We start from the raw sequence: 11607 nt of genomic DNA on the forward strand, positions 1-11607 counted from the left end.
CCAGAAATGGTGTGAACACATCATTGGATTCAACTTTCACTTCAGTTCCCAAATCAGCCAGCGCAATCCACACGGGGCCCAGCCACACTGTTAGCGGACCGGGCTGATGGTGATTGCATTGAACGCACCCTGGGGTAGTCGTGCCTGAGAGCACGAGGACACGTTCACAACTGCATGATGCACACGGTTTGCACGAGCCCACTTTGTGCCAATCCTGGCTCTTGGCTGGACTGGAGATGGCCCTGGCCCCCAAGTATCACCCACTGGCGCCTGGCCACACCGTTCCGGGCCCCGCGTCCGCCTCCAACCCCCAGCCGTGCGAGGGGCTGGTGCAAAACAAATCCACGGACACGGGACTGCGGCTGCTCGGTTTTCTTGTCTGTCGCTCGTGACAAAAATGCCCCCCACAGCCCAGGCTGTCACCTGCCCCTAACTCCCCCTCCCCTCCTGGAATTGGGGAGAGAACCCAGGAGTCCTGGCTCCCAGCCCCTCCTGCTCTAACCACTAACCCCCACTCCCCTTTGCGAGCAGGACAGAGAACCCAGGAGTCCTGGCTCACAGCCCCTCCTGCTCTAACCACTAGATCCCCACGCCCCTCTGCGAGCAGGGCAGAGAACCCAGGAGTCCTGGCTCCTGGCCCGGGGCAGGACACGTGTAAATGGGCGGAATGCGGATCCTGCCCTGCGGCGTCAGGCGATGCGGGGCGGGGTCCCGGGGCGTCAGCGGGATGGAGACGCACCAGGCCGGGGGGCTGCCGGTTACTCCTGGGGCTGCTCGCCCATCCCCCACCGGTAGGAGCCGGGGGGTGGGGGGGCATCGAGTCCGCTTTCACTTTCGATTCACGCCGGGAAGTCCGAAAACTGGGGGGGCGAGGCTGAGAGCCCGGACTCCTGGGTTCTCTCCCCAGCTCGGGGAGGTGAGGGGGTCTAGTGGTTAGAGCAGAGGGGCTGGGCGCCAGGACTCCTGGGTTCTCTCCTTGACTTGGGGGGTTGGTCTAGTGGGTAGAGCGGAGGAGGGGCTGGGAGCCCGGACGCCTGGGCTCCGTGCAGGGAACCCAATAAATTTTCTCTCCTTTTGAGGTGCCGAGAGTATTTCCTGCATCCAGCGCATCGGGGCATCCCTGCTCCGGGGGTAAGTGGGGGACCCCCGCCCGGGAACTGGGGTCCCTGGAGCTCCGCCCCTCCTCTCCCGCGTGCCCCTCCCCCCGCACCTTTCTTCTGCCCTGCCCCCCACCCCACTCCAGCCACTACAGCCCCCTGTCTGGCAACCTCTACCCAGGGAGAGTCCCTGAGACCCTCTCACCTGCACCCCGGCTTTCCCCCTGCGACCCCACCCTCCACAGGCCCCTTCCCCACCAGCGCCCCCTCCCTCACCAATGCCCCCTTGTGCCCCCTCCCGTGCCTCACCTGTGCCCCTCCCCCACCAGCACCCCCTCCTCCTGGAGCCTCTCACCTACACCCCACCTTCCCCCCAGTTCTTCCCAGATCCCACCCCCTGAGCCCCTCCCCTCGACGGGCTCCTCCTCCCCTGCCCCCCCCCACGGCCTGGTAACCCTCCCCCGCTGGTTCCCTTCCAGGTTCGTCCTGTCCCTGCTCCAGCAGCAGGACCCCAGGCCCCAGCCCGCCCGGTTGGTCACCATGGATGAGCTGGGGGGCCAGGACACCCCCGATGGGCCCCAGGTCACGTCCCTGCGTGAGACTCTGCACCGGATATGGGGGAGCATGAGCCAGAACCCTGAGATTGACAGGTGAGGAGACCCTGACCTGCAGGGCCCCCCCCAAGTCCAGATGCTGCCCTTCATTTCCAACCCACTACCCCTCAGTCCTGACCCCCAGCCCTCCCCGGCCCTACCGCTGCCCCTCACTCCTGACCCGCAGGTCCCCCCCCTGACCTTGCCGCTGCCCCTCACTCCCGATCCCCCCCGACTTAGCTGGTGCCCCTAACTCCTGACCCCCAGCCCCCCCCAGCCCTACTGCTGTCCCTCACTCCCGACCGGCAGCCCCCCCAACCTTACCCGTGCCCCTCACTTCTGACCCCCAGCATTCCCCAGCCCTACCACTGCCCCTCACTCCCGATCCCCCCCCCCGACCTTGCCGGTGCCCCTCACTCCCGACCCCCAGCCCTACTGCTGCCCCTCACTCCCGATCCCCCCCCCGACCTTGCCGGTGCCCCTCACTCCCGACCCGCAGCCCCTCGCTGATGCCCCCTCTCCCTGCAGCCTGGTGCAGTGCATGGCGGGGCAGCCCCCGCTGCCAGCGCTGGCCGCCGTCTCGGAGCAGGTGTTCGCTGACGGCATCAACTGGGGCAGAGTTGTTGTCTTCTTCTACTTCACCTACAGGGTCATCGCCCAGGTAATGGGGGCGGGGGCTGAGCCCGGATGCCTGGGTTCTCGCCTGGCTGGGGGCGGGGGAGTGGGGTCTAGTGGTTGAAGCGGGGGGGGGCTGGGAGCCAGGACTCCTGCATTCTACCCCTCGAAGGGGAGTGGGGTCTTGTGGTTAGAGCCAGGGTGTGCGGGGCTGGGAGCCAGGACATCTGGGTTCTTTCCCTGGCCTGGGGAGGGGAGGGGGGTCTAGTCGTTAGAGCGGGGAGGGGGCTGGGAGCCAGGACTCCTGGGTTCTCTCCCCAGATTGGGAGCTAGGATCCCAGTTGGCTGCTTACCCCCCTCCCCCCCCGCAATCTCTCCCCCAGGCTCTGGGCGGGTCCGACTGTCTCCGGTCCCTGGTCGACTGGGCCCTAAACTTCCTGTGGGAGCGAGTCGCCCCCTGGATCCAGCGCCAGGGGGGCTGGGTGAGTGCGGAGACCCCTCCCCCCATTCTGGGACTCCTCCCCCCCTGCAGGGACCCCCTTCCTCCACCCACAGGCACAGTCCTTCCCCCCTCTGCCCCCCTCCCTTGCTTCCCCCTTGTGTGGGTGCTGGGAGGGGGGGTCTCTGGGTGGGGGAGGGTCGCATACGTCTGCCACTAACCTCCCCCCCTCTGTTTGGCAGGACTCCATCTTCAGCTACCTCACCTCCTCCGCCTAGGGGAGGCACAGCCCCCCCACCTGGGAGGGCATCAGCAGCCCCCCCCGCAGCAGAGACACCAGTGGATGGACAGGGGCAGGATTACCCACTGCCCCCAGGTCTGCAGAGCGAAGACAGGCTGGGGGGACGGGGAATGTGTGAACATTTCCCCCCTGCCGCCCCCAAAATAAAATCACAAATGAAAAAGAACAAATAACCAGGGCTGCCAATGAATCGCGATTAACTTGATTAAAAAAAAAACCCAGTCATGCCGAATCGTGGTTTTAACGCCGCTGTTCGCCCGGAGCCGGAACCCATTGGAACAGGAAATCGAGACATGGATTGCAACCGCAACGCGGGATCCGAAGTGCACCAGGCTTCGCTGCCCGTGGTGAGTCCCGGTGACAAAGATTTGCATGGGGGAAAAGCCAAACAGACTTTTTTTCATCTCCCCTCACACGGGGGCTGTCGTGCGAGCGGGAAAGTGCAACGAACAAATGTAGAATTTTCTTTGTGTTACGTCCCTGCCCTCCAAAACTGAACAATGTCAAAAGCGCCTGCAAGTCCACGCAGTCCTGCTTCCTGTTCGGCCCGTCGCCGGACAGACGAGTTTGTTTACGTCTAGGGGCGAGAATGCTGCTTCTTATTTATAGGGCCCTCCCGATTTCACGGCTGTGAAAAACTTATCACGGACCGTGAAATAGGGCCTTCCCCATGAAATTTGATCTTCTCTGTGCTGCTGGGAGCCCCAGCTCTGAAGGCAGCGCAGAAGTGAGGGGGGCAATCCCATGACCCCCCCACACAGCAGGTTTGAGACCCCCCCCACAATCCTCTTTTGGGTCGGGCCCCCCGCGATTACAACAGCGTGAAATTTTGGCGGTAAACATGAAATTGACTAATTTTGAACCCCTCTGGCCGTGAAATGGACCAGAACGGATGGTGAATTTGGTGGGGCCCTGATTATTTCCAATGTCCTGCAAACATTGGGGCCAGAGCCAGCGTTCGCATGGTGCCCTTGTACCCGGCCTTGCAAGATATTAACATGCCAGAGGCGCTAGACAGTGGTCTGATCCGGCCTGGCGATTGCACTCGCGCTGGGTCGTGTGTTGCTCCAGGGCCAATGTCTGTAATCAGACAGAATAACCGGAGGTGAGGCCGGCGCGCGGGGTGTCCTGCGGCGGGGCTGAAAGCGATGCAGAAAACCGGGCAAACCCATCGCTCGCCCGGCTCCGTGGGGCCTGTTCTTGTTGAAACGCAACTAAAACCACGATTGAGCATGGCGGAGTTTTGTAATTGTCTGACGGCCCCGCAAAGAAATAAACGAGTGGGGAAAACATCCAAGACTTTAGTGACTTTTTGAAAGGTTAGTGAAGAAAAAAACACACACACACACCCCGCTGCTCCCCCACACCCCAATTTCCCCCTGCTGCCCTCCCAGCACCATGATCTCTCCTAGGCTGCTAGGGGCGAGGGGTGTATGAAGCCTGGCGCCCAGTCAGCTGCGGAGGGGTCGAAGGCGGGTTCTACCCTCCCGAGGGCGACTCTCCTCGGCATGGCCTGGGATCAGCCCTGCTGGACCCTGGGTGACACCGGAGACCGATTTACATCAGGGCCAGGCGGCTGCCGGTACCTCAGGGCAGGCGCAAGGGCCCTGTGACCTCGGACTCCAGCCTGGCCGGTGCCTTTCCATGCGCAGGGGCTGGGGGCTTGGTTTGGACCGGGGGCGAGGAGATGAGCGACCCCGGCGATGGCTCCAGTGTGTCACTGATTCTCTGGCCCGCGGATTTCCAAGCACGATTTCCCTGCCCAGCCCCTGCAAGTTCCCAGGGAGACACCACGAGCCGGTCGCATCCCCGCCGGGAGCCTGCCCAAAGGACATCGCCTCGGCAAGCGTTCGGCTGTGGGTTCTTCCTGCATCTCTGCACCAGCGCCAGCCTCGATCGAAACGCCCAAGAGGGCCAACAAGACTTGGTTTAGTAGCCAAGGTGCCCGGCCAGGTTTACTGCGGGCAAAGGAGGGTCCTCGCTCCCCGGTTACACTACCCCAGCGGTTTTCAAACTCTTTTTCTGGCGACCCCGTTGAAGAAGACTGTTGATGCCCATGACCCAATGGAGCTGGGGATGAGGGGGTTGGGGTGCAGGAGGGGGCTCAGGGCTGGGGATTGGGGTGCGGGAGGGGGTCAGGGCTCTGGGCTGGGGGTGCAGGCTCTGGGGTGGGGCTGGGAATTAGGGGTTTGGGGTGCAGGAGGGGGCTGTGTTTGGGGGGCTCAGGGCTGGGGCAGGGGGTTGGGGTGCGGGAGGGGGTCAGGGCTCCGGGCTGGGGAAACATGCTCTGGGGTGGGGCCGGGGATGAGGGGTTTGGGGTGCAGGAGGGGGCTGTGTTTGGGGGGCTCAGGGCTGGGGGTTGGGGCATGGGGTTACTTCGGGCGTCTCCCGGTCAGCGGTGCAGCAGGGGTGCTGAGGCAGGCTTCCCGCCTGTCCTGGCACCGCGCTGCACCCCAGAAACAGCCAGCTCTGTGTGGCTCTTGCCCACAGACACCGCCCCCTCCCAGCTCCCATTGGCTGGTTCCTGGCCAATGGGAGTGAGGAGCTGGCACTTGGGCCAGGGGCAGTGCGCGGAGCCCCGTGGCCCCCCTGCCTAGGAGCTGGCCTCACTCCTGGGCACTTCCGGGGCACAGCATGGTGCCAGGACAGGTCAGGACCAGCCTGCCTCAGCTGGGCAGCCCCACTGATGGGAATTTAACAGCCCGGTCCTGGGGCTGACCTTGTATTCCCGTGAGAATGGACCAGCCCCAGCAGGACTTTCCGTCCCCCCCAGGCCGGGCAAAGGGTCAAAGTGAGACCCCCCTGTACCTAGAGGGAGGCAAGCAATCTGGGATAAAGAAACTGACGCGGGTTACAGGCAGATCTGGCTGGGGCTGGTTTTCCAGCTGGCCCCATGGTGATTATCATCCTTGGTGACCGACTTGACATATCGCCCCAATGACCCCGCCTCACCCCCCATTTACAGCCCTCCTGGTGCTGAGTCATGGCTCAGCTGCTGAATAAGACCCTGTGACCCCGACTCTGTGCCAACTTTCTAATGGCACAAAACTGAACACCCTGTCCCCGCCCCTTATCTGAGGCCACACCCCCACTCACTCCATCCCCCCTCCCTGGGTGGCTTGCTCTCCCCCAACCCTCACTCGCTTTCACCGAGCTGGGGCAGGGGGTTGGGGTTGGGAGGGGCGAGGGCTCTGGCTGGGGGGTGCTGGCTCTGGGGTGGGGCCAAGGATGAGGGGTGTGGGATCTGGAAGGGAGTTAAGGTGTGTGGGGTGGCTCAGGGCTGGGGCAGAGGGTTGGGAGGGGCAAGGGCTCTGGCTGGAGCTGTGGGCTCCGGGGTGGAGCCAGGGATGAGGGGTTTGGGGTGCAGGAGGGGGCTCTGGGCTAGGTCTGAGGGGTTTGAGGGCAGGAGAAGGCTCAGAGCTGAGTCAGAGAGCAGGGTCTGGGAGGGAGTTAATGGGGTTTGGGGGGTGTAGGGCTGGGGCAGGGAGCAGGAGGTGAGGGCTGTGGCTGGGGGGTGCTGGCTCTGGGGTGGGGCCAGGGATGAGGGGTACAGGGTCTGGGAGGGAGTTAGGGAGTGGGGGGGCTCAAGGCTGGGGCAGAGGGTTGGGGTGCAGGAGGGGCTTGGGGGGTGGGCAGAGCCTGGGCAGGCAGGGAGCTGCCTTAGCCCCACTGCGCTGTCGGCTGGACTTTTCGTGGCCTGGTCAGTGGTGCCCACTGAAGCCGCCAGGGTCCCTTTTTGACCGGGCGAAAACCGAACGTCTGGCAACCCGACCTCCGCCAGGACTCCTGGGTTCTACCCTGGCTCCGGGAGGAGAAGCTTAGGAGTGATACAGCAGAGACTGTGGGTCTGATTGAAGGGCCCCTGCAGAGCTGGGGGGGGACCCCAGGACTGGGCTAGCAGGGGGCTGCGGGTCGGGAGTGTGGGGTATTGGCAGGGCTGGGGAGGGGAGACTCCAATGGGGGGCGGTCTCTGGGTTCCAGGCCACTGCTCCCCCCTCCCAACTGGTTCTCACCAGCCCCAGCCGGCTGGGGGGGCAGGCTGGTGGGCTGAGATATGTTGCAGTGGCCAGGAGTCCCACAGGCTCAGCCTGGTGTTTGCGATGCACGCTCCATTTCGGGGGTGGGGGTGGGGCTGACGTCTGCCTTTGGCTCCTGGTGGGGAGGGGTCTCCCTGGTGCCCTAGCAGAGTGGGGGAGGGGGCGATTGCATGGTTAACTGCTGGGGGGGGGCATAAGGTAGTTCACTCTTTGCAGCGACTCAGAGTCACGGGTGCAACAGCCTGGCTGCCCAGGTCCAGCCCGTCCCATTGGCACCCAGCAGCTAACACCCATGGGTGCCTCTGGGCAGGGAATCGGCCGGGTCCGAGCAGCTGGAGAACAAGGGGCTGGGGGAGTTTCTCCATGTGGGGCTGCTGGGGGGAGCTGGAGGCTCGGGCACTAACCCGAGCTAATTTCTGTTCCCGGCGCTAACCCAGGACTCTCCGCACTGTGCCCAGACCCCCAACTCCCCCCTGCGTTCCCCTCGCTGGCCAAGTCACTCCCAAGCCAGGAGATGGGGGGGCCTGGTTCCCTCTGGGGGGATCTGTCTGTGTCCGGGGCCCATCCAGGGCATTCACTGCGGGGGACTCCCGGCCTGACCTGGGAGGGTGGTGCAGGCTCCGAGGGGGGATCCCAGGGGGCAGGAAGCCAAGGGGCTCACCCCAGTAGGAGCGACTGCAAGGGGCTGCCAGGCTGCAGGGCTCCCCCTGGGGCTGGGCCAGGCCAGGTGAGAGCACCAGGCGTGTGGGTCCAAGCCCCAGGGCTAAAGATTTGCTATGGGATGGGAGACGTCTGGCTTTTGAGTTTTAAAAAACAGTAACAGTCTTACCTCCTTTTTTTCAGTGGGGAGCGGGGACGGGTCTGCTGCCCCACAGCGGCCGTTTGTCTCCCGCTAAAAGGGGGAGAACATTTTTTCTTTGAAATTAAACCCATTTACGCAAAACACAAAGAATTTGGGGGTTTTTATAGTGGCCTCCTGGTGTCACAATTCTTAGTTTCCCCCAAAAAACAAAACCAGGCTAGAAAATGATCATTTACTCCCCGAACCCAGATTGTCCCATAAATCCCGGGACTCCTGGAGCTCAGGGCTTTAAATGAAACGTCATCCCTGCTGCGTGGGCCAAGCCCAGCCCGTCAGGTTTGGGTCGGGGCCAAACTGGATGGTCTCACCTGTCCTGGGACTCAGTACCATCCTGGGTTTCCTGCAGCACCCAGCGCTGTGGGGGGGGACACACACGCTGAGAAGATGGGGGGCTGCACTCCAGTGGCGATGCCAGGATGGAGGCGGCTGGGGGCTGTCTGGAGCAGGGGGTGAACAAATGGGGGAAGGGCTGGGGGAAGAGCTGGGGGGGGGACAGGGGCTGGCTGAAGCAGGCAGGAGCCCTGGGTTCGAAGGCCAGCAGTGGGGGGGGGCAGTTTGGGAACAGCTGGACCCTGCCTGGCTCCATGGGAACTTCCTACCCTGGGGAGGGAGACGCGCTCGGTTTGAGGGCAGAGGGGGTGCCTCCAGCAGCCAGACACAGAGAACCCAGGCATCCGGGCTCCCAGCCCCTGCCCCAACACCCCGTTCTAACCACTACACCCCACTCACGTCCCAGCGAGAGAACCCAGGCGTCCGGGCTCCTAGCCCCCACTCTGGTCTGACCCACTTGACCTTCCAATCGCTCGCATTTCCCCACCCCGCCTGTCACGCGCCCCGACCCCAGAGAGCTGAAGTCAGCAGAAACCACCCGCCCCATGGACGCCACCTGCCCCCCCCACCATGTCTCCCTGTGGGCCCAGCCACTCCCAGTGCCCCCCCCACGGGCCCAGCCAGGCCCTTTACGACGTACCCACCCTGAACCCGCTGACCCCCAGCCTGTTCCCAGCCCTAGCTCATAAACCAACCCCCCTGTCTCCCCACGCCCCGTGACTGGCCCCAGGGAACTGGCCTGGCCCGCATCCACCGATGAGCCCCAAAAACAGGAACCCAGAGATCAGGCTAGGGCGGGGGCTGGGGGCCAGGACTCCTGGGCTCTGGGAGGGGAGTGGGGTCTAGTGGTTAGAGTGGGGGGGCTGGGAGCCAGGACTCCTGGGTTCTCTGCCTTTTGGTGCGTCACATGCGCTCAGCCCTGCGAGAGGGGCAACGAAGAGAACAGCCCAAGGGCTGGGGCGGGGGGTTGCCAAGTCATGCTGACATGAAGGTTTGTGCTGAGTCACAGTCTGGAGGGGGCAGCTGGGGCGGGGGGGGGGGCGCTTCTCTCTCTCTCTTTCTCCACCAGCCTCCCAGACAGGGGAGAGCCCTGCACACCCCTCCCAGATCCGGGAGAGAACCCAGGCGTCCTGGCTCCCAGTCCCACTGCTCCAACCACTAGATCCTCCTCCCCTCCCAGAGCGGAGAATAGAACCCAGGCGTCCTGGCTCCCAGCCCCTCCCCCGGTGTGTGGGGCGTGTCGGTGGCTGCTAGCGGCGGGGGGGGCGGGCAGAGCCGGGAAGAGCCGCGGTGGGGCGGGTATAAAGGGTCCCCGCCAGCGCCCCAGACCCTACAGACCCCCCCCCGGCTCTTGCTTCAACAGTGCTTGAACGGAGCCTCTACCCCCCGAGACCGCCCCGCACCCCGCGGACACCCAGCACCCCCCGGGCCTCTGCACCCCGCGGGCACCCAGCACCCCCCGGGCCTCTGCACCCAGCCAGCGCCATGAGCTCCCAGATCCGCCAGAACTACGACCCCGAGAGCGAAGCCGGCACCAACCGCCTGGTGAACCAGCTGCTGCGAGCCAGCTACAGCTACCAGTCCCTGGTGAGTGCCGGCTCCCCCTGCACCCCGCTCCGGCCACTGCACCCCGCTCCCCTCCCAGCGCTGGGGAGAGAACCCAGGAGTCCTGCCCCCAGCCCCGCTCCTGCCACTGCGCCCCGCTCCCCTCCCAGCGCCGGCAGAGAACCCAGGCGTCCTGCCCCCAGATCCCCGCTCCGGCCACTGTACCCCGCTCCCCTCCCAGCACTGGGGGAGAACCCAGGAGTCCTGCCCCCCGCTCTGGCCACTGCACCCCGATCCAGCGCCGGGGAGAGAACCCAGGAGTCTTGGCTCCCAGACCCACCCCTCACGCTTCCTACATGCCTGTCCCCAGTGCAGAGACTTTTATCCCCCCACCCCTAGGTGCCAGCTCTGGTTGCCTGGGTCCCTAACACGCGCGCGCCCACACACCCCCTCCAGCCCCACCGTCTGTTGTTTACCAGGCTCTTCTAGGGCAGAGTCCAGCCTCCATGGATCCTGCCCCCCGCCCCGTGCCGTTAATCATTAACAACCCCTGGGCTGGGGCTGTCCCCTGCGGGCAGGTCTCTGGCTGTGGGGGGGTGTGTCCCTGGATTAGGGGGTCCTGGGTGGGGGAACTCTGGGGCAGTCCCTAGCTTCACAGGTCTCCTCCCGCACTCTCCAGCTGTAGGGACTCTCTGGGAGGCTTCTCCCCGATTCCTGGATCTGGGGGTCATGGGGGGGCAGCTCCACCCTTGGGGCTCACTGATGTCTTTTACCCCCCCCAGGGGTATTTCTTCGACCGGGACGATGTGGCGCTGGCCCATTTCTCCGAGTTCTTCCGGCACCTGTCAGGCGAGAAGCGGGAGCAGGCTGAGCGGATGCTGAGTTTCCAGAACCGCCGGGGGGGCCGCATCCTCCTGCAGGCCATCCAGGTGAGCCAGAGTGGGGGCAGGAATGGGGGGCATGGGGGGGGGGCCTGGGGGCAGCTGGTTGGGGCAGGAGGGAGGGATGCTGGGGTGTAGGGGAAGGTTTGAGGGGGACACCATCTCCCCCCTGGCATGGCCCTAACCCCCTCCCCCTTCTGCCCCTGCAAGAAACCGGAGCAGGACGAGTGGGGCAACGGGGCGGCCGCCATGGACTTTGCCCTGAAGCTGGAGAAAACGATCAACCAGGCACTGCTGGACCTGCACAAGGTGGCCACGAGCCACGCGGACCCACATGTGAGTGACCCACCATGAGAGAACCCAGGTCCCTGGGCTCTAACCACCAGATCCCCCGCCCCTCCCAGAGCCCGGGAGAGAACCCAGGAGTCCTGGCTCCCAGCCCACTCTGCTCTTAGCCCTCTACCCCCCCCTCCCCTGCCAGAGCCACGGGTAGAACCCATGAGTGTGGGGGGGGGGAAGGCCCAAGGGGATGCCCCCCCAATCTCTAACTCTCCTCTCCTGCCCCCAAGATGTGCGATTTCCTGGAGACCCACTACCTGGACGAGGAGGTGAAGCTCCTCAAGAAGCTGGGCGACCACGTGACCAACCTGCGGCGCGTGGGGGCGGCCGAGGGGGGGCTGGGCGAGTATCTCTTCGACCGGCTCACCCTGCACGACAGCAGCTGAGCCTCGAGCTGCCCACCGCGCCGGCCCCTTAAATCCTGCTGCCCAGCCGGGCCGGAGCCCCCTGCCTGCCGATCACGGGGTGACCCAGCCCCTCCAAAGTCTGTAACTGGCATTGAATAAAAGCTTGGCATTAGCACTCCGGCTGTGTGAGGTGTCTGGCTGGCACCCTAGGGATGGGGGGG

The 11607-nt window shown here is 64.7% G+C and overlaps 2 protein-coding genes across 3 annotated transcripts; both read left to right on the plus strand.

The window, feature by feature from the left end:
* Positions 1–645: 645 nt before the first annotated feature.
* Positions 646–4337, plus strand: LOC119847077 (apoptosis regulator BAX-like). 2 transcript variants are annotated; one of them, XM_038381462.2, is made up of 6 exons: positions 648–791; positions 1080–1131; positions 1577–1747; positions 2219–2351; positions 2689–2787; positions 2987–4337. In XM_038381462.2, exons 1-6 carry the CDS (start codon positions 659–661, stop codon positions 3020–3022), a joined length of 624 nt encoding a protein of 207 aa, XP_038237390.1. In that variant the 5' UTR covers positions 648–658; the 3' UTR covers positions 3023–4337. The 2 variants fall into 2 exon arrangements, with proteins under 2 accessions (XP_038237391.1, XP_038237390.1); XM_038381463.2 differs by lacking the exon at positions 2689–2787 and having other exon boundaries at positions 646–791.
* A 4943-nt stretch (positions 4338–9280) lies between these two features.
* Positions 9281–11561, plus strand: FTL (ferritin light chain). The gene is made up of 4 exons (XM_038381471.2): positions 9281–9861; positions 10602–10748; positions 10911–11036; positions 11270–11561. Exons 1-4 carry the CDS (start codon positions 9760–9762, stop codon positions 11423–11425), a joined length of 531 nt encoding a protein of 176 aa, XP_038237399.1. The 5' UTR covers positions 9281–9759; the 3' UTR covers positions 11426–11561.
* Positions 11562–11607: the final 46 nt, after the last annotated feature.

Source organism: Dermochelys coriacea, chromosome 23, assembly GCF_009764565.3.
Source record: "Dermochelys coriacea isolate rDerCor1 chromosome 23, rDerCor1.pri.v4, whole genome shotgun sequence".
Classification (NCBI taxonomy): Eukaryota; Metazoa; Chordata; order Testudines; family Dermochelyidae; genus Dermochelys; species Dermochelys coriacea.